Raw genomic sequence first — 22,739 nt, 5'->3', positions numbered from 1 at the left:
TTTAAAGCTACACTGCTGGCCACCCAAATTGCAACACCAAAAAGACAAGAGATATCGCAACAATATTTATTTTGTAGATAACATGTTGACCAAGCATCAAATGATTAAATTTATAGACTTCTGTGAAGTGTGGTTCCTGCCAAAATCAGTAGCCAGAGTAGCCGCCATTGTTGGAGATCACCGCTGCCATACACCTCGGCATTGATTCAAAGAGACTTTGGATGTGTTCTTGGGGTACAGCAGACCAAGCAGCTTCCACGCGTTGCCAAAGTTGATATGGTGTGGCAGCTGGGGATGTAATCTGGGTCAATCGTTGAGCGACCATGGACCACATGTTTTCTATCGGCGAAAGATCCGGAGAGCGAGCTGGCCAGGGAAGCAATTCAACCTGGCGATTGACGAAGAACCTTTGGACAATGCGTGCCACGTGTGGTCGCGCATTATCCTGTTGAAATATGGCTGTGGGCAAGCCCTGAAGGTAAGGAAGGACAACTGGCTCCAACACCTCGGAGATGTAGCGCTGGCTTTTTAAAGTACCGGCAATGCGTATTAGAGGAGTGCGTGAGTGATATCCAATACCGCCCCATACCATAATACCCGGTGCAGGACCAGTGTGGCGGTGCATAACGCAGCTGTTCAGCATCCTCTCTCCACGGTGTCTCCAGACTCGAATCCGACCATCGTCGTGTTGCAGACAGAAGCGTGACTCGTCAGTAAAGACAATTTCATTCCATTGTGCCGTCCGCATCCTTCTTTCATCACACCATTGGCGGCGGAGACGTCTGTGGTTCTGCGTCAAGGGTAGACGAAGCAATGGACGTCTTGCGGACAGACCACTCTGCTGTAAACGGCGTCGAATGGTACGCGCAGACACTAGATGATGCGGTACAGACTGAATGTGCTGTGCTATGGTTCGTGATGTGGCTGAGCGATCCGTCACTGCCATACGCACAATATGCCTGTCATCATGTGAAGTGGTGCACTGAGGTGGATGCGATCGAACACGTCGGTTCGTCGTACCCTCCTGCATCCAACGATCACATATCCGCATTACAGTTGTTTGGTTTCGTCCCTGAAAGATAATCCACAATCTCGGTAGGCCACTATCCTTCCTCTGTCGAACTCGGATACTTGATCAAAAGATGATCGCTGTTTTCTACGAGGCATAATTGATCGTTTTTTTGAAAAAAACCACAAGAAAAACACAATTGCCGTACTTCAAATCGTCGAAATCTCCAAGCCTTAAATAGTGCTTTGAAGTGGCACCACAGGCGCGCGTGATGTGCGTCTGCACTGAAATTCTAATCATTTGCATATCTCACCTCCGCTAATGCATGTTGTAAATTTCATATTATTTGCATGCTTCCTTCAGGGTGTTGCATTTACGGTGGCCAGCAGTGTACTTCAACATTGAACAAGGGCATAAAATCATGAGCTTGCCCTGGCTGACCAGGTACCTAATTGTGAGCCTGGTCCTTGGCAAATTCCTCACTTGTCTGTGCAGAAATTGTGCCTTGTCTCTAAGCAGAGGCAAATTTATTGTTTTACTGGTATAAAAATTTTGCTGCTTTTCTGTCATTCTATTCATTTCTGGCTTAACCCATTAATGCCAGTTGGTAAGAAAATTTGCCATTCAAAATTTTAATTTTTTCTTCGCCAATAAATGGTGGGAGTGGTTCCCACTCAGTGTTTTTTCTTTCAAAAAATCAAAGTCGTCTTTGATGGGTTAATAGAAAACAGGGTTTTTTATTATAAAAAGTCAATTTTTTTTTATTTCAGTAACTATACAACCCCTTGAATGGTGTATTTGTGAGGTCTACACAGTATTTGGTTACATTTTTCTGATTGGAAGTATGTCTCTAAAATCAATGGTTTTGCCAGTACTTTGCAGCAAAAGGGGTTAACTATGCACCCTGTATAAATGCTAGTTACGTGTAGGGCTCTGATTTTTATGACGTCATATTTTAGGCATTTTTGAGCTATTCATCATATTATAGGAATTTACAACCAGTATATCTTTTTTTTAGTCATTTATCCCCAGAAATTTTTATCTTTCTTTCAAAACGAGCACAACGCAGGTCTATCACCATCTATGGGTGATTTACTACCTAGTGAATTGTGCCAGAAGTATAGCTGTGTATGTACCTAACAGTCTGAATTAGTATGTAGTGTTGTGTTTGATTTTTCAGTGCCGCCATTTATATTTCAGAAGTGAAGTGAGTGATGTGTTATGATTGAATTTGTGCTGTTTGTAGGTCTGTTGCGAGACTTTTTTAAAAGGGAGATCGGCTCGCATTTGTGCCTTGAAGTTGGGAACCACAGAAAACCAACTTCAGCCAACCACCACTGTGGTGACAGTGGGGCTCGAACCCGGGACCTTGCAACGCGAGTCCGTCACCATGACTACTCTACCACCACAGCGGCTGAAATTTTGATCTGTGGGAATTTTCTTCAGATATGTGTAGTATTCACTTATAATGAATTCTTATCTTTTCTTTTTTAAAAAAAACTATTGCATTCCTAGTGGCCACTTTTTTACTCTCTGGGAATCCCTCCCCCCTTTGTCCACCCTTTTTTCAATTCTGGTGCTGCCTAAAGTTAAGTGTTCACAGTAAGAAGTTACAAAAAACTTTTTTAGGACTTTGGAGAGAACATTTTCAGCTCCAGGTAGCCGCTGTGCAGTCATGTGGGTATCAAGAGGGATTCGTATTAGAGGACCTGCCTTCAAATCCCACCAGTGATGCATTGGTGGTTGGCTGAAATTGGTTTTCTGTTGTTTCCAACTTCAGGCGCCAATGTGAGTTCATCTCCCTGTTGAAAATCCTGCAACAGATACTAAAACCATGGCCGCAGTCAAAAAAAAAATTGACACTCTCACCTGGGGCAAGCAGTCTCTTTTAGAACAAGTTCCTCGTAATTTTGAATGACCAGACCAGACCAGAATAAAATTTTTACCCCCATGCCCAGCTCCATAGGGCTGATTGTGGGGTTACAGACGGGCTCAAGATGAGCCTATGAAGAAGAGAAAAAATATGTCAGTTAGTATGTGTGTGCATGTCAGTGGGAAGAAAAGTAGGGAAAAATTTTGACAAAATCGGGAAAAATGGTCAAAGTTTAGCTTGCAAGGTAAAATGCCACCAATCGCACTGCTTGATATGTGACGTCATGGCAAAGTTAACCTCATTGGTCCAAAACTGCTTACTGATTCCCCATTGGCTGAGGCAAGATTTCGCTTGAGGGCATGATTCAGGCTGAATTTTTTCTCGTTCAGGGCGGAAAAAAAGGGGAAAAACACCAGCCCTTACGGGCTGTAACGCAAAAACCCCTTGTCTTGATATGATGTTAGTCCTTTACGACGACAGGAACCGATCTTTTGACCATGGTGGCCGTTCTCTTGATGCTTGTTTGAAGACATCGGATGACATCCGCTAAGCCTAGATCGCCGTTGAGAGCGATGAATTTCATGATCAGCGGCTCGCTTTCCACTGCAAACACATCTATTGGGTCAGCATTGCTGCCAACGCTTGTCCCAGGTGAATAGTCCGGAGATGCTATTTCTTGAGGGCAGTTACGCTCCGTCCTAGTCGTGTTACCCACATGAGATGGGATTTGTGATGGTTTGTCCATAATACGCATCATGCGCTTGGTAGACGGTTCTTTCGAAGATTCCATCTTCCTTGCTTGCTTGAATTCCTTGCTGTAAGGTGAATAACAGCATTTCCTGTAGCTTGCCGTGTGAAACAGCTTGCAGTTGACGCACTGTGGTCTGTCCACTCCTCTAACGTTTGGACATAGGCGGGACGGGTGAGGGAGAATGCACCTGACGCATCTCTCCTCTTGCCTGCATCCGTAGCTATGATGACCCCAACGCTGACAGCGGTAACAGATGATGTTCTTCTGTGCAGCTTGTTTCCTGAATTTCTCAACCTTTACCTTGAGATGATCAATCGATTTGAGGTCCAGGATCTTTGAAGACTCCGGCACTTGTGGGAGGTCCACCTTCCATATAGGCAGTTTTCTTCCATCTCGGCGTCTTCTCAGCTGCTGTACCTTGATAACCTGAAAGTTCAAATCCTGTAAAGATAGTAAAACATCGTCATTTGAAGAGTCTATTTCTAGACCCTTAACCACATAACTGTCCGGTTTGTCACACTCGAGTAAATAAGTATGGAATTCGATGTTATTCGTCTCGCAATACTTAGTAATGAGACGATGATCATTTGCGCTTGCTGGGTTTACTGTCACTCTGTTGTTGACAGACTTTGCTTGAAAACCAGTAGGGCAGATCATGTCCAAGTCCTTGGAAATTTTTCTCCAGTTACCCATACTGGAGATATGGACTGGAGGAATTTTTCTTGGTTGACCTCTGTTAACAATAATAGGAGGTATTTCATTTGAACAAATTTGCTCACTCTCCTCCTCAGCTTGATTTGGAATTGCCGAAGGCACCTCCAAGGGCTTGAGTGGGATGGTGAGATCTCCTTCACTGACTTCAATGCTCCTCTGCGGGGAGAAAGGAACAGGAGAGAACATGAGTTTCTTTGGCGAATTTGTAGGTTGAACCGTCTTCTTCTGTGACTTCTTTCTGAAGATGTTGCACGTCGATGACAGGCTGATGGTCGACAGGATCTGGAAGCTCTCGAAAACCTGATCTGAAAGCTTGTTCCTCTCCTCTGAAGACTTGATCTTCCTCATACGCTCAACAACCTCAAAGGTCCGTCTGAAAAGTTGGTCGTCCCTGCAGATCCGTCTAGTTTGCGGGAAGTCCATGATGTAAGTAGCGTCGGCCTTCAACTTACTAGCAAGACCCGTAACATGATCCAAAATTTCGACTTTTATGTCGCCAGCTTCCTTTGACTCAGTATCTTGATCGGAGTATATCTCATACCTTCGGGACAATACAAGCCAATCTTTACGGTGGCTCGGAATTAGCGAAGTATGTAGATAACAACATTTCAAAATGTTGCCCGCCATATTTCACTACAAAATATTTCAGGAAATTACCTTCCTTTTAATTTTGAATGAACAAAAAGTAAATTTGGAGGCATAGTCCACCACACCCCCTACTTTTTCCTATTTGTGGCCTCGCCTACAACTGTATAAATATTTTCATCATTACACTTCATTCACAATTGTAAATATAGATGGCAGCGCTAACTTCACATATTTCTTTTTTTCACGTACAACGCTAGATACACACACAAATGGTTAGGTATATCAAGTATCAGTTAGGTTAGAACTTATGCACACTTTCAGCTCAACTCACATCTGACAGTGTATAAAATGGTAGTAAATTGCCCAGTGATGGTAGACCTGAGTTGTTCTCGGTTTATAAGAAAAAGGACAGATGGTACCACTGTATTTTATTTTGCTAAATATGTTAAAAGTTCCAGTGCAAAAACAATTTAATGTGCAGCAACATAGCAATTCAGCTTGAGAAACAATCAATGAGATGAAGTACGAAAGCCTGGATAACCAAGCGGAGATTGAGATGTAGTTCGGAAAGAAAATTCACATTCCTCTGTGGGGAATCAACCCACCAATCTCTCACTGTCCGGCGAGTGTTCTAACCATTGAACTACAGAGGACAGACATTTTCATTCCTTAGAGCATATGTATGAATGCTGAATGGGACTGTGCATGGACAGCCTCCTAGCTCAGCTAATAGCTCTACGACGTTAGCCCCCAGATGGCAACATATAGAGAGAAATGATGTCACTCTCCGTTGTTCACAGGAAGTACGAAAGCCTGGATAACCAAGCAGAGATCGAGATGTAGTTCGGAAAGAAAATTCACATTAAATGCTAACGTCGTAAGAGCTATTAGCTGTCCATACGCAGTCCCGTTCAGCATTCATACATATGCTCTAAGGAATGAAAATGTCTGGCCTCTGTAGTTCAATGGTTAGAACACTCGCAGGACAGTGAGAGATTGGTGGGTCGATTCCCCACAGAGGAATGTGAATTTTCTTTCCGAACTACATCTCAATCTCCACTTGGTTGTCCAGGTTTTCATACCTCATGTGAACAGCGGAGAGTGACATCGTTTCTATCTAAATCAACGAGATTTCAAAAACTAGAGTCTGCTTTATGACAAGCTTTCTTCAAATGAAGGATTTGGATGAATAACAATTGATGTTGTTTTTTCAAACTTTACAGGAGATGCAATTAATTTTTTTTTCCACCTGAGAGTAACACAGACCGTTTTTCCATCTAGCAAGGTAACTGAAATGCAATGGCACACACAACATAGACTGTTGTTCCAATTATAGAACTCACAATCGCAGCTGTGTAAAATGGTGTGGCAGCTCTTTAAAATGACATAGTAACATAATATGTTGGTTTCTGCTGGAATTAACTAAAGGAAGCTGAAGCTACATGAAATCTTATTCAGTCAAAAAATAGATTTTGCAAAAAATGTAACATAGACCGTTATTTATCTGAACCCTTCAAATATTACTCTATCTGGAAATTTCTATAAATTTAAAAAAAAACCTTTTGTGTGTGCAAAGTAATTTCTTAAAATAAAGATAGACTGCTGTTTTTCTCAGCCCAATATACCAAGGAAACAGTTATTTTCTGGATTTTATGCTGAGGTAAACTTTAAAAAAAGCCATCTGGTCTCTGTTGGGACTGAAACAAGAAGACATGTGTTAGAGTCCTGGTGGAGACCAGATGAATTTTCTTCCGAGTTCACCTCTGCATAAAATCCAGAAAATATCTGTTTCCTTGAGTTTCCTGAAATATTTCTTGGAAAAAACTAAACAATAAGTTTTTTGAAACTGCATCTCATAAAATTGTGATTCTAAAATGCACTGAAGAGTAGTTACTGTGCATAAGATAGGCATGGTTTTTATGTAAATCTGGTGAGAGAATTTTAATTAAAAAGGTAATTTGATGATATTTTTTCCTTTATTTCTCAATTAGAAGAAGCACTAACTGAAACAGAAGAGATGAAATAATGGGAAAATATTATAAGGCCATATTTTTTAATTTTAAGGTCATAAATGCTTGCATATTTTCAATAATTTTAAATCAGAGCCGTAGTTATGAGAAATTTATTTTTCAGTATAAAAAGTTCTGAAAGCAGGTGTTTTCACTATATTCGTAAATAATAAAACTTTTGACCAACATTCCCTATAATTTTTTCTACCTGCCCATACCTTGTTTTATTTATGAACCTGAGTAGTATGCAGGGTTGTTGCACTGTGTGCTATGCGACAATATGTTATATAATACTTATTCTTCCATAAACACTACTTACAACTACTACTTAAGTGTGCATGAACCTCTTAATCATTCCTCACTATGTACAACTAATCATAGGTGTATGCAGAATTTTCTTGGGGGGGAGGGTTTACTTTTTTTCCCTGCAAAATAACACTATAATCTTGACTGAAAGGGGTTGTAACCCCCCCCCCCTCTTTGCATATGCCAATGGAACTAATGCATCTGTACCCGCTCAATAATTTTCCATGCTTTGGCATAGAATGTTTGTCAGAGTTCAATGTATAACTTCATATTGAAAGCTTGTATAAAACTTTTGACTAAGCACAAGTTATTTTCAAAATTGAATAAGAATTGTTTTGTCAAGCACAGTATTGTCTTATATGTCAGTTACATACAGCAGTTTCCAAGAATATGTATATCGTTTATGAGTACTTTTGTCTCAGTTATTGATCATACTAATTGTTGTTATTATTTTTTTGTAGATGTTGGGCACTTCCTTTCCAATAGCCTTCATCAAGAAATACTGTCTTCTCGGGCAATCACGCAGAAAGAAGCCCTCTTGATGAAGTTGCAAATGCTGCACAGACTCTATCCCCAACTGCAGTTGAATTTATCTTTCAATCCTGAGGAACTAGATGGTTTCCCTTCTTCACCTGTCAGTCCAACTCCTTATATTGATATGCAAGGCAATGGCACTAAGAAAGGTATGGGTTTTTTTTACAAAATAAATTACAGTAGACTCTTGACTATGTGGTTCTCATACTATCCAGCGTAGTTAAAAATTAATACATAATAATTCTTCATGATTTCAATCTGCACAAAAAACAGTTATAGGGTGGGGCTACACAAAATTGACCATTAAAATCTTTCCCGCTATGTTAGCCTTGCCTCAGAACTCGACAGATTTTTGCACAGGTCAGAGCATAAGTGGAGGGACATTATATTGCGGAAAAGGGCTGAAAGGGAGACGTCCTTAGTAAGCTCCTCTACATCAAGGACTTTTAAAAAACTAAAAACTGTGATTTTTGACTCTTACATCTTAGGCCTACCTTTTGGCATTTGCATTATTGTTTATCAATGAAGAGTGAGATAAGTTTGAATAGTTCTTGTAAGAATTAAACTTATATTTTACGTTAATATTTGTTGTATTTTAAAAGCCCATAGTCTTTGTCCGTGATTTATAGTGTACGTGATTTTGTTTCCTCCAATCAAGATTGACATAGAAACATTTATCCTAAAAACCTAAAATGAGTCAAATATTTTTATTTTTGGACTATTGATTCTGTTAATATATTTTTAAAACGTAGTTAGTTCAGTATACATAGCAAACATTTATTAAGTGCTCACCTGTACTTACAGGCCAGAAAATATGAATAAGAGTGGGTTTTGGTATAAAAAGGGTGTTTTTGATGGTATGGGTGGAGGTAGGAAGTGAGTATTTATAGAACTCTGGCCTATCCGACTTTTCTGTTATCTGGCCCACATTAGGTCGGATAGTCCAGAGCCTACTATGTGTGATAAACCTAGTTTTTATTTATGGAGTACTCATTGGAACTCATGGATTTATAACTCATTGGATTAAACTTATAATAAGTCTAAACTGTGTGAACAGAAGCACTAGAAAGATGAGATTGAGGGGAAACAAATCTGCTCAAAGCAAGAGTAATGTTGGAATTAAAAAATACAAAACTAAAAATTCAAGAAAATCTTATTCAATAAGTCCAACAGTTCTCATCCCTTTTCTGTTAGCACTGAAACATAATAGTTTAATTTGGTGAGATTTTTTTACTAACTTTTTTGTTTAAATTTATTTTCAGCCATGAGCGACATCTTTGAAGACAGCTATGAGTTATGTGAGAGTGAAAAATCTGTTACCTCAGATTTTCTGACGTCATTGGAACTTGAAGAGAACAATATGAATGATGGTACAATTTTTTGAATTTTTTTTAAATTATTTTAAGATAAGATCATTTTATTTTTCAGCTAAAATACAGACAAAAAACATTTTGCAGCTAAGCTAGCTTGTGAGCCCCGAAAAATAATAATTGTTATATGTTTGTTGGTAAAAATATGAATATATATATATACTGAATATACTTCACATGCCAAGTATATTCGGTCAAAACTTCGTTTCAGTCTCTACAAATTTTATCACATCAAAGACAAAGTAAAACTTTCTTTCCTACTATCATTTTATTACTCGTTTTTTCACTCACATTTATTGTATGGCCTCGCTATCTGGGGCAGTGATTACATTAGTACGATTTGCTTTATTGCTCAAATACAAAAGAGAATAATCAGATCTATTACTAGCGATTACACCACCCCTATAAATGAACTTTTTTATCATTTAAATATACTTCCACTGAGATATTTGTTCTTTTATAAATCTCTAGTTCTTAAAAAAATCAGATTTGCCTACCATTAAATACATTGAGATCGTCAACCAGGCTCAGCAATACCCTACAAATTTCTCTGATACACAAAACAGTAAAGAAAAACCATTTGACTTATCTCATCCCAAAATTTTATAACAATTTCCAGAACGATGTCCTGAGTTTTACATCTCTTCCTTTGTTAAAAAAATGGCTCAAGAATTACCTATTTATCATAAACAACATTGAAGGCCCCAACATTTTGGAAATCCCAGTATGTAGATATGTGTGTGCATATACACTGAAGAGCCAAAAAAACTGGTACACCTGCCTAATATCGTGTAGGGCCCCGCGAGCCCGCAGAAGTGCTGCAACATGATATGGTATGGACTCGACTAATGTCTGAAGTAGTGCTGGAGGTAATTGACACCATGAATCCTGCAGGGCTGTCCATAAATCCGCAGGAGTAAGAGGGGGTGGAGATCTCTTCTGAACAGCAGGTTGCAAGGCATCCCAGATATGTTCAATAATGTTCATGTCTGGGGATTTTGGTGGCCAGCGGAAGTGTCTAAAGTCAGAAGAGTGTTCCTGGAGCCACTTTGTAGCAATTTTGGATGTGTGGGGTGTTGCATTGTCCTGCTGAAATTGTCCAAGTCAGTCGGAATGCACAATGGACATGAATGGGTGCAGGTGATCAGACAGTATGCTTATGTACCTGTCACCTGTCAGAGTCGTATCTAGATGTATCAGGGGTCCCATATCACGCCAACTGCACACCCCCCATACCATCACAGAGCCTCCACCAGCTTGAACAGTCCCCTGTTGACATGTAGGGTCCATGGATTCATGAGGTTGTCTCCATACCCGTACACGTCCATCAGCTCGAAGCAATTGGAACCGAGACTCGTCAGACCAGGCAATGTGTTTCCAGTCCTCAACAGTCCAATGTCGGTGTTGTCGGGCCCAGGCGAGGCGTAAAGCTTTGTGTCGTGCAGTCATCAAGGGTACACGAGTGGGCCTTTGGCTCCGAAAGCCCATATCGATGATGTTTTGTTGAATGGTCCGCACGCTGACACTTGTTGATGGCCCAGCATTGAAATCTGCAGCAATTTGCGGAAGGGTTGCATGTCTGTCACGTTTAATGATTCTCGTCAGTCGTCCTTGGTCCCGTTCTTGCATGATCTTTTTCCGGCCGCAGCGATGTCGTAGATTTAATTTTTTACCGGATTCCTGATATTCACGGTACACTCGTGAAATGGTCATACTTGAAAATCCAAATTTCATCGCTACCTCAGAGATGCTATGTCCCATCTCTCGTGCGCCGACTATAACACCACGTTCAAACTCACTTAAATCTCGATAACCTGCCATTGTAGCAGCAGTAATCGATCTAACAACTATGCCAGACACTTGTTGTGTTATATAGGCATTGCCGACCGCAGCGCCGTACTCTGATTGGTTCCATATCTCTTTATTTGCATACGCATGCCTGGACCAGTTTTTTTGGCTCTTCAGTTTATATATATGTATATACACAATTTTTTAGCTATAGATAGAATGTAATTATGTTAATAATGGATACATTTATATTTCTCTGATCATTGCCTACACCTAATAAAATGTTATTACTATTTTTTTATTGTTTTTTCTTTTTCTTTGCTAATCATGATTACACACTAATTTCATTGTGTACACCAGATTCACCAATAAATATCAATATCTGTACAAATCACGACTCATATATCAACCTATTTGTTTATATATACTACTGTGTTTTCTTCCCCCTTTTTTGTTTCTGTGTTTATAATTCTTTTCTTCTGGTTAGCTTCTCATTTTAATGGATGTATTATACACATAAATTATATACTTGATTCAACTATTAAAAATGACTGTACCCTTATGAAATTGATGTGTTCGCCAGTATGGATCCTATAGGATCCCTTGATATATATGTTTTGTTTGATTTGTATATTTTGTAATAATTAAAAGTGACAATAAAATTACAATTTGAAAAATAATAACGATACGAAAAAGAAAGAAAAGAAATTCACACACACACACACATATATATATATATAGTGGATCCCGCTTATGTTTTTCGCAAAAACCGTCATGAATGAACAGTGTAAGCGGGAAAATGCTTTAAACCGGAAATCTTAATGAGAATTAGTAGAGTTGACACCATGAAAATAAGTCTTACCAAGCGAGAAATGCTCTAAGTGGAAACATTGTAAGCAGGATTGACTGTAATATAAAGAAATAGGTAGCAACAAGAATAGAATCGATAGATTTTAAAAAAATCGACATTCAGCGACTTATGCAAGATGAAAGAAGATTACAATATCAAATAGATGATATCAATTTTCTTGAGTTAACAACCGTGATTTTAAATTTATAAAAAAAAAGATGTGTATTAAGATTGTTTAATAATTAACTGTGGAAGTAAATTAAATATTTTAAAAGCTAAATAAAAGGCAAGGTTTTGGGAACTGGTTTTATTTGGTTTGGGTGCTTGTATAGTATGACGTCTGTTTTGTCCTTTCAATCATACCTTCATGGTTATTTTGTCTTCATTCTTTTGTTTGAGAAATGGGATTGAACATAATTAATAGAGTAAAACTTTTCTGGCATATTTTGACTATTAATAGCCCTTTTCTGTATGTTCAATGAAATAATTAATTGAGTAAAAATGACATGAAGATTGATTTAAACCTTTCAGCACTGCATTATGAAAAAATGAAATAATTATCATGAAAAGTTTTTGGTAGGCCATTTTAGCTCTAATTAAGGCTTAAATTTTTTTTTTTCAAAATATTATTTATTACGCAATGATTATTGACCTTGTACCTGACAGTTTCATCAACACTATACACACTGACAATAAAAATAAAAACTACCAATTCTCTCTCTCTCTCAAATATGTTGAATACTACATAGTTATAAATATTTATTAATTTTACCACCAAAGAAAGCCATAATTTTGTTTTACACATTTGTTTGGAAACATTTTGTAAAAGCAGTGGTTTTACTGCATTAAACAAAAGTGTCGAATTTAAAAAAACTGATAGTCCCACTCCTGTCATCTGAAAATCGTAAAGTAGTTATATAGCCTTTATACATCGAAATACCATTACCCAATAACGTATGTAAGGGATGTTATAAGGTTAAAAAGTTGGTGGTACTTTAAAGTACCATAAAGGTACCATCTTAGTCTCTTGCATCTATGGTCTTTCGCAATCTATGAGGTACACCACATAGCCAAAAGTTAAAGACAGTGCTATTTCTACAATTCTCATCGTTTATTTTAACTTGAAACATGACAAAATTAATTATGCCCCATTAGTTATGTGGAATATACAGTAGACTCTCGGTAACTCGACACGTGGATAACTCGACTATCCGGATAACTCGACATCTATTATTCCCTTGGTTGTGGCACAATACTAATTTCAATGTAGGAAAACCTCTCTAACTCGACACATCTTTGGCTTAACTCCGCTTAAGTCGACTACGATTTTTGTCTCTTCACCACGACTGGTTTTTACAATTGGCCTTCTATTATCAGTTATAAGAATTTTTTGACATTTTTCATGGGTACTTTGAGAATTCTTTGTTTCTTTATTCTCTATGATGGGTCCCTCTTTTGCATTGGGGGCGGAGGGGGGTCGTGTATGTGAAGAATGAATGTTTGAAATCTGTTGGCTGGCTTATCATTTTAGTGGAGTTTCCAAAAAAGGTCTTTCATTCTTTTCATGGTCAAAAACACGTGTTGATATTGTCAGCATCCAATAGGGATGAAAATCTTATCTATTGGGCGTTTTGATATCGTCTGCTGTAAAGAATGTTTTCGGTGGAACTCAGTTTCACGATTTTTTTGAAAAAGAGTAAAAGAAAAAGAGCTAAAGCCTAGTAAGACGCTGAATATGTCATTTGGTTGTCTCTTGAACTCGCCAAAGAATATGGAGTTGCACGGAACACTGTTTCAACATTTGCCAAAAATAAGGAAAAATTTTTGTCAGCATTTGAATCTTATGAACCAAGCAGAAAATGCATAAGAAAATCAGACTTCAGTGACATAGAAGCAACTCTTTTGGGGTTCAAATCCACTTGATCTCACTCAATCCCATTATCCAGACCAATAATTCAAGAAAGCAAAGGATTTCGCAAAAAATGTCATTCAAGGTATTTTACTGCGAGCAGTGGATGGTTGACCCGATTCAAAGAGCGCCATGGCAATGTTTTTAGGAAAGTTTGTGGAAAGAGCATATCTGCATCTCAAGAAAATGTTGAAAATTGGAAGAATGATATTCTGAAACCAAAAATGATAGAAGGGTATAAAGATGCAGATGTGTTTAATTGTGATGAGACAGATTTATTTTTTCGCCTTTTGCCTAACCAAACGCTTGCCTTCGAAGGTGAAAAATGTGAAGGAGGTAAAAAACACAAAGATAGTTTGACAGTTCTTTTGGCTGCAAACTAGAAAAATTGAAACCGTTTGTTTTTTTTATCGGAAAATCAAAAACCCACAGTTCAGATGAAAAAGTATCTACACCATCTCGCCATGATGCATTGAAAGCTGTGATGCGTCGATTCCTACGCACTCAGGTAAAAGCCTAGCAATCGCGGGATAAACTGAACAGTGTAGAATTTTCGTTTTCTCTGCGGAAAGAAAAACAAATATACTTGATTATTTTTCACGAGGTAAATTTTTTCATATGTTTCGATTCTATTATGAAACAACTCCAAATTAAAATTAATGAGAGAATTAGCATTTTATGTAATCGAATTGTTTGAATGCGTATAATTACGTACACAAAAACGATCGGACAAAGATTTAGAGCGAAACCCCGCTAACTCGACATCTGCTTAAGTCAACATGTTTGTCGATACTTTTAGGGTGTCGAGTTACCGAGAGTCTACTGTATTTTACATCATGGAAAGTTTTCCCTCAGAAACATGTCTATTCATAGAGCTCACATTTTTTTAAATCCATTTCTCATATTGATGCAGATATAATTATTTTACAGACTGCAAGTACTCATCTTTGCCTGCTACACATCTTCAAGCTTTTGAAAAATATGGATTCTTAGAAAAGAAAGGAAGGGGTTAGTTCTTTTTTTTCTGTTTTAACATATATTTTTGTATTCATGAAAATGGAAAATTTAAAAGAATTAAATCTCTTGATGTATCTGATGCATATAATAGAGCCATGAAATAGACAAATAATTCTGCACTGATGTATCAGGGTTAAAAAAAATTAAATATAAGTGAGATATACTGTATTTTAACGCATGTGAGGAACCCCTTTTTGCCAAAAATTAGATCCCAAAAAGGCCGGGGGGGGGGGGGTTCTTATGCCTGCATGGTATTATAGATATATCTTTTCAACTTTTTTCCAAATTTTTAGCCCAAAAAATAAGGGGTTCCTTATGCATGTTAAAATATGGTAGATACATAAGAGAAATACTATTTATTTATATATCTTCAGAAAAAAGTTAATACTATGAAACCTCCCAACAACAACAACCACTGATGGGATCAAGCAAGTGTGGCCGTTGTTCGGACGTTACCTTTGCTCAAAGATTCAGTATTTCTGAAACATAGATTAAATTTTTTGGTCGCTTGTAAAATTATAACAGCCCATGCTGTAATTAATTGGAAAAAAACATTTTTGTAGCAAGACAAAGATTTATTTTGTATTGAAGATGAGTGGACTTTTCATGAAGGACTAATTTATTTGTGATTTGCTGTTAATTTTATTCAAAAATTTCATGAACAAAACTACATTCAGCTGCACTGTAATCCTTGTATCCTGGGACATGCATTCTTCACATCAGATTCATCCTCGGATGCAATTGGCTACTTTTTGTTGTTATCTAAGGGGCAGTATTTTCAATTAGTGCTTACGTGATTCTTTGGTCTATGTCATAGCCACTTCCCAAGTTCCAACACTAATTTCTGTTTTGTTATTTCTGAAATGCTTCTAGCGCACCCGTTAGCATCTACTTGAGGAACCCTAAGGGTTCGTGGCCCACATTGTTGAAAACCACTGACGTAGAAAATAACCAATAGTTATTTTTATGTTTGAAGGGTTCATGGAAGAAGAAACTCCTTCAAAGTGAAGCTTGAGGGTTATTTTTCTTGTGATGAAATCCATCTCTCATTTTTCTTTCAGTTTGATTTCCAAAAGTGGTCGTTATTCAGAAATCATTATTTGGAGGTTAACCTTAATGTTAATCCAATGAGATGCGTTTTGTTCCAAGAAAATGTGGCCGTTGTTCAGAGGTGACCGTTACAGGGAGAGGGTTCACTGTTTCTTAATTATTACATTTACTTACAAAGACAAAAATATTTTAAAATGTGATCTTGACTGTGCGTGTGTGATCTGATCCATAATTTTTTATGTATGGGAATTTCACGGACTGCAATTGTTGCGAAAAAAAAGTTTGCGTTTTTCTCAAAATAAATCTCTTATTTCAGTTCCTTTCCTCTATTCCTTTACAAAAAAATTTAGAGCGTTCCGGAACTTTGCAAATTTTATTTGCCCATGGCCAAGTAGCTGTATCTATGCTGTAATTCACATTCGCAAAATCTTGATACCAAATGAAATGTCCATCTACATACAAGTCTTCAACTTCTGGAATCAAAAGGCAGAAAGTCTAATGTAAAAGCATATCCAGATAAATCTTCTGATTTATTGGCATCTTTTTTTTCTAGTTCCAAGAGGCGAGGATTTTGTCTGAAGATGGGAAATGCAGATTGGATCAAGAACTGGGTCATGCCCATCAAACTTCATCGATGCTGAGGACCAATCCCAGCCAAAGACATTAATTCATGTCTTAATGCATAAAATCCATGGGTCAAAGCCAAAGATGGCCACAGTGCAATGTGTATATGAACGACGAACACGCCGTTATATACAAAGAATGCAAAGGTTTCAATTATAATAAAAAAAACGTTTATTAATGAGATGAAGCAAAGGTACGACTGACTCGAGCCGATACAAAATAACATCTGCCTCAAAAGGCGGGAAAAATAACATAGATAATAACTGTGTAAGCGGTGCCATCTAGTGGTGATACAGAGAAAAAGAATAATATGAAATACTATAGCTACACACAAACATACTCCCACCCTATCAAGAATATATACATGGTGTCATATTATTCTTGATACATAAGTAGAACACATATCTTAGCATCTGATTAACAAATTAAAAATTTCAGAAATACCCTTAGTAGTTCGAATGGCAACTACTCGAACATAACATTCTTACTAGATGAATTTTATGGCATTACCAAATATAAATATTTTTAGTAGCATCTGCATGTGAACAAAATCATTGTAGGGCTGCAATAAATGCACTGGATGTAAGTAACTGACAACTTCGAAATGAAAAGTTTCGGGCAAAACACAAAAACAGCAGTATATCCTTTTGCCGGAAGTCATTCGCGAACTCTGTGTGTTGTATGTTGACAGGTCCTGCAAAGTCAACTCCACTAGCTGAAAGAGAACGATTCAAAGAAGAATATTGCAAACGGCCTCCCACCCATAAGATACCATCACTACAACTTTCAACGAATGCATTTTCAGAAGAGACATCCCAAGAAATATGTTCAGTTGGTTCCAATGAATTAGAACGCCACATTCTCAAATGAAAACCATGCTCTTTCAAAACATCGATAAGCTGCGGCGGCAAACAAATGTTTATAGCGCTTGTCAAATCATCACAACCAAATAACATATCATCAACGTACGTGTCCTTCTTAATGACTTCAGCAACAGCTGATAAGCTCTCACAGTTCAAGGCCATCTGATGCAATGATCTAGTAGTGGGGAAGGGGGCCGATGATGTTCCGTGAGTTACCATGCACAGTTGATAATTCTCTTGAAAATGCCTCTCATAAAATTCCTCCTCAGGGGAGAGACAGTTTTCATGGGACACTGTAGGAATCTTGTCAGAGACATGAAGTGTTTCATCGATATCCAATTCAGAATGAAGACATATCAAACTAGCATTAGACTGACAGTTATTATTAGCTTCATTAAATTTTGCAGGGATCTTTCCTGACAGCACCCAACCAAACAATGTATTTTGGGCGATAAGTGCACTATATTTATCCCGTATTTGCCTGGGCGTATCAAAAAGAAAAAATGTTCAGCTCCAATAATAATGTCAATATTTTTATACTTATCAAAGTAAGCATCAGCTAATTTAAGTGAATCAGCATAAGAATTCAGTTCATCGGAACGAACAAACTCAGTAGGCAATGGAGCTGTTAACTTTCTCAAAATATACAAATTAATGTCAATATAATGACTATCATCATAGGCAGAATATAATTTTAAGTTCACTAACCCTCTAGTGGTACCGGCATCAACAGCTGCTACTCCTTTCACAGTAAAGCGGACATTTTTGTGGGGAATGCTCAATGCTTGGACACATGCCTCACTAATAAAGGAACACTGAGAGCCCAAGTCGAGAAGTGCACGGATAGCATGACAGTTACCTGATGTATCTAAGATGCACACTTGAGCCGTGGGCAATAGCGTACAGAAAGAAACATTAGCGGAAATATTTGATTGCAACACTGTGGATTCATGCACCTTAGACTCGATAGATACAGGCATATCCGATAACGTTGCGGTAACACTAGTGGACACAACTTCGTGCAAAGTTGAATGATGCCGCTGATCACATCGCGAACACCTGAACGATGATGAGCATTCATAAACCTTGTGAGAGCTGGAGAAACAGTTGAAACATAACTGTTTCTTGCAAACGAAGTTTTTTCTCTCGGCCACTGACCATGACTTGAAAATGTTACACTTATGTAGCCCGTGAGGTCCGTTGCAAGATGGACAGCTCTTGATGAGACTGCTAGGTGACGATGTTGATTTCTGTGGCATCTTAATTCCGCTTGCTGACCTTTCAGGATTGAAGATCTCGAGGACAGCGCATCTTGAATTGAGAAACTCAAGGAAGTTTTCGAACTTTGGAAAATCTTGTTCTGCTGTCTTTTGAGTCCAAAGCTGTCGTGTTTCCGGATCTACCTTGTCCAGCAGGATTTGAATGAGCCAATGAATAAATCCTCGTCCAAGCATTCGTCATGGCGAATGAATTCCTCGAAGACATTCTCGAGCCTGTCCAATCTGGTCTTGATGTCCACGTGGTCGAACTCGGTTGCGCTTTCGATGAAATGCTGGATTCTTGTGATCGAGGCCTTAGCTCTTCCTCGATGAGCAACGATGTCCTTAGTTGACATGATATGGACTACTTTATGCAGTGAGTCCCTGTTCGGGTGCCAAAAAATGTATACGAACAACGAATGCACTGTTATATACGGAGAACGCAAAGGTTTCAATTATAATAAAAAAATTTTATTAATGAGATGAAGCAAAGGTACGACTGACTCGAGCCAATACAAAATAACATCTGCCTCAAAAAGCGGGAAAAGTAACATACATAATAATTGTGTAAGCTGTGCCATCTAGTGGCGATACAGAGAAAAATAATAATATGAAATACTATAGCTACACACAAACACAATGCATTCTTACAACATCAGCTCACGTTTCTCATACTGTCTTAGTAAATGCACATCTAATTTTTCATATACAGAAATGTTGCTTTTTCTACCTATTCTGTGAAGATAGAACTATTCTAGGTTTACATACAACACTTATTTGATCAAGTCTACATCAATCTGCATGAAAATATTCATGTCTTCATTATCCGTTTTCTGTCAGATATGTTGTAGTTTTTTTAAACAAAGAGAAAAAAGTAATTTGACATTTTAGGATTCATTCAGTCCACTTAGTGCATTTTTTTATATCACTGATATGCACAAGATGAACCTCTTAGAAGATGAAAATTCAAATTACAACCATAATGTTAATTTGAGCTCTATGACTTAAACATTTCATGAACTGCACTTGTAAATTTCTGCAACCTTCCAATTTTTTTAAACAAGTGTGTATGCAATGAAGGAAAGGGACTGGAATATTTATTTTGAGAAAAGCTCATGTTTTTTTTGACAATTTAAGTTTTATTTTGTTCATAAAACATTAATCTTCAATGGTTTTGTTAAAGAGAGGTGTGAACAAGTCGGTGTCAGAAAGAAGACTATTTATTATACAAGAGAGGATACAATATACAAGCACACACCTTACGCAGATAACTGCGAATGACCGGTTCATGGACATGAAGCATCATCTATACACATACATATATAGCATAAACTAGTGCGATTACATTTCTGTAACAAATTTATCATTATATGTTGAGAAAGATACCCTTTCCACTTGTTAATACAAAATATATGGAAAAGTGGCTATATGTAGAGATGCTGATCTTTTTGAAAAGAAAAATTTATCTCTGCCTTCATAGGGACTTAACCCCAGTCTCTCATACCATTAGCGATGCCGGAAGTCAAAAATGTTTGGTATTGCTCGAGTAATGAACATAATGTTCATTTGGATATGTATGAAGACCATACGTCACACATTCAACAAAAATGTCCCGTTTTAAATCTCCCATCGTCCGAACTGAGTATGGGCTATATTTGAATGATGGTTGGTGTTGCTTGAACAACATGAGCATATATGTTCCGGCATCCCCGCATACAATGGATGAGTGCTTTACCCAGTGCTATCTTAATACATGGGTCCATCCGGGCACCTCAAGAGAAGAGGGGCCTCAAAAAATTGAGAAGTAGTTAATTTTTTCCGAGAATTTCTCAGGTAGGGCCTCAGAAAAATAACTTGGCCCATGCTGCTGTTAAGACGGCTCTGGCTCTACCACTACCACTAAACAGTATTGTGAATAGCTGCTGAAGGGCATAAATAACATCAGGACCATCAGATGGTGACATAGTCTATAGGTAGAGGAAGATGCTGCCATCTGGTGGCTCTGATGTTATTTATGAACAATTAGCTGATTGTTGTGTCACCGTCCATTGCATGATGCTGTTCAGCATATATATGCTCCAAGAAAAAAATATTTTATCCACTTTCATAGCTTAGTAGTAGAGCGCTTGTCTGGCATATGAGAGACCAGGATTTGAGTCCTCATGGAGGCAGAGATAAATTTTTCTTTCCAAAAGAAAACCAACATCTCTACACATAGCCAGTCTTCTTTATATCCTGTATTATTACATATTTGCCATTTTTTATCATATTTTCATTTTCAGAGAGATTTGGAGGTTTGATAAACAAATATCAGAGGCGGTGGTATGGAATCAAAGATGGCTTGATGTATTATTACGAAAAATCGACAGATCAGACTCAAAAAGGCGTAATTCAGCTTTCCGGCTATGAGATAAGGGAAGTCCAAGCAAAAGAAAACAAGAAAAAGAATTATTACAGCTTTGAACTCGTCTGCCCTGGAAAACACACTTATCAGGCAAGTGATTTTTTATCATTATAATTTTTATGTTGCTTGAAAAAAATCATTGTCCAAATGACCTTTGTTATCATATCAAACAAATAGTGATGAACCAAAAGCAGGTACAATATATGTATCATGATCTGAATTTTATATATATATATATAATCATTATCAAATATAATCTCTGAAGACTATGTTTTTCTTCTGACTGAGATTTCCTTAATTTTGTGTGCGATATATTTTTTAGCACTTTGACTACCACCTAAATGAGAAAAAAGTTTTAAAGTTCAAAAGAAAAAATTGTGTATTTTATGATTACTTGTCTTCATAAAAAAGAATTACATGCATCGAAAACTGTGTTCTAGAATTTTTTTGGTAACTTTGTGTGCAGCTTCATCAGGAATTAGGATAATATGAATCATGTTGTATTTTGTGGTGTATAATTCATTTTATCCTAATAAGGTAAAGTATAATAAGAAAAAAAATTCTTTTTTTCATCACCAGTTCATAGCTGTATCAGAGAAGGATATGAAACAGTGGATTGCTGCCATTGAAAAACACAACAGAGGTAATTATTTTATTTGTTCCAAAATTTATTTATCAGAATTAATTTCCATTGTTGATTTTGTTCACAATTATTCAATGTACACTCTGCTGCTGCTGAATATGGCAGCATGGATTTATTCTATTTACTACTAGGAAGGAACAGATTTAAATTTTTATCAACTGAAATTTTGTCAGTGATTATCCAAGCAATTCCTTTTTTTTCACATTTTGCTTATGTTTATGGGTGGCTTAATTTTTCGTCATCTATGGAAAGGGAAGAAAATCCCTTCCACAATCAATCCTTCAATTGTAATCTTGGGGATGTCCTTTATGCCCACACCTTGCTCTCTCAAGTCAAAATTGGGTCCTGCTTAAAATGCAAATAAATAGTAACCCTATGAAAAAGTGAATGATTATAGGCATGAACAATCTTCAAAAAATTGCCACTAGTATTTTTCTTTTATTACTGATACAGTGATACCTTGGCTTATGACGATTTTTTTGACATTTTTCTGCCTCGGCTAATGAGCATTTTAGTTGATATGAGTGCATGAGCTAAAATAAATGAGCTGAATTTTCATGCAAATTAAAATGTTTGAGTCCAGTGAATAACTGTTATTTGAGCCAGATTAATTTATATTCAACTCAGAATTACTTTCCACATACACCTCTGTTTCTGTTTCGGAACAGTTTTGAGCCATTTCATGTAAAATGAATGATTAAGCTAAGGGAAAATGAGGTTTCAGACTTGAATGATTTTAGTGGATACAATAAGCCTCTTAATACCAAACTGAACAGTCTAGGAACATATCTTTCTTATCTGCGTGTGTGTGAAAGAGAAAGGAGGTGACTATATCAAATTGCACATCACCTCACACATTTTATTTTTTCCACTATGGCTGACAAGCCAATCTGCATAGCTAACACAAAATGCAAAATAAAATATTTGTTCAGTTTCCCCCCCCCCCTTTAAATTCCCCCTTCATCAAATTGTGATGGTATCCATCTCAGCCTTTGATCAGTTTCTTTTCTTTTTTTATGGTGCTACTTATTTTATGAAATTTATCTTCAAATTTTGGATCATTTCTGGAACAAATTTAACGATTTTCCTTAGAAACCTATGGAAAATCACTAATGTGATTCCAGAATGAATCATCTTTGTTAGCTGAGGTATCACTGTATATTTTGATAAGGTCTAAA

General features: G+C 37.3%; 1 protein-coding gene across 1 annotated transcript in view; it reads left to right on the top strand.

Annotated features, from left to right (window-relative positions):
• LOC149075239 (src kinase-associated phosphoprotein 2-A-like) overlaps positions 1–22,739 on the top strand; it is a 36,791-nt gene that overhangs the window by 2,041 nt on the left and 12,011 nt on the right. Inside the window, exons 2-6 of the mRNA XM_089242543.1 lie at positions 7,712–7,933; positions 9,047–9,154; positions 14,632–14,709; positions 20,797–21,008; positions 21,498–21,561. Of these exons, the coding sequence (XP_089098669.1) occupies positions 7,712–7,933; positions 9,047–9,154; positions 14,632–14,709; positions 20,797–21,008; positions 21,498–21,561 (684 nt within the window). The remainder of the gene's footprint in view (positions 1–7,711; positions 7,934–9,046; positions 9,155–14,631; positions 14,710–20,796; positions 21,009–21,497; positions 21,562–22,739) is intronic.

Source organism: Pholcus phalangioides, unplaced genomic scaffold (genome assembly GCF_987345545.1).
Source record: "Pholcus phalangioides strain wild (caught in Gottingen) unplaced genomic scaffold, Ppha-v1.0 ptg000015l_1, whole genome shotgun sequence".
Classification (NCBI taxonomy): domain Eukaryota; kingdom Metazoa; phylum Arthropoda; class Arachnida; order Araneae; family Pholcidae; genus Pholcus; species Pholcus phalangioides.
Note: the sequence above shows the minus strand (reverse complement) of the source record. Positions and strands in the feature narration are given on the sequence as shown.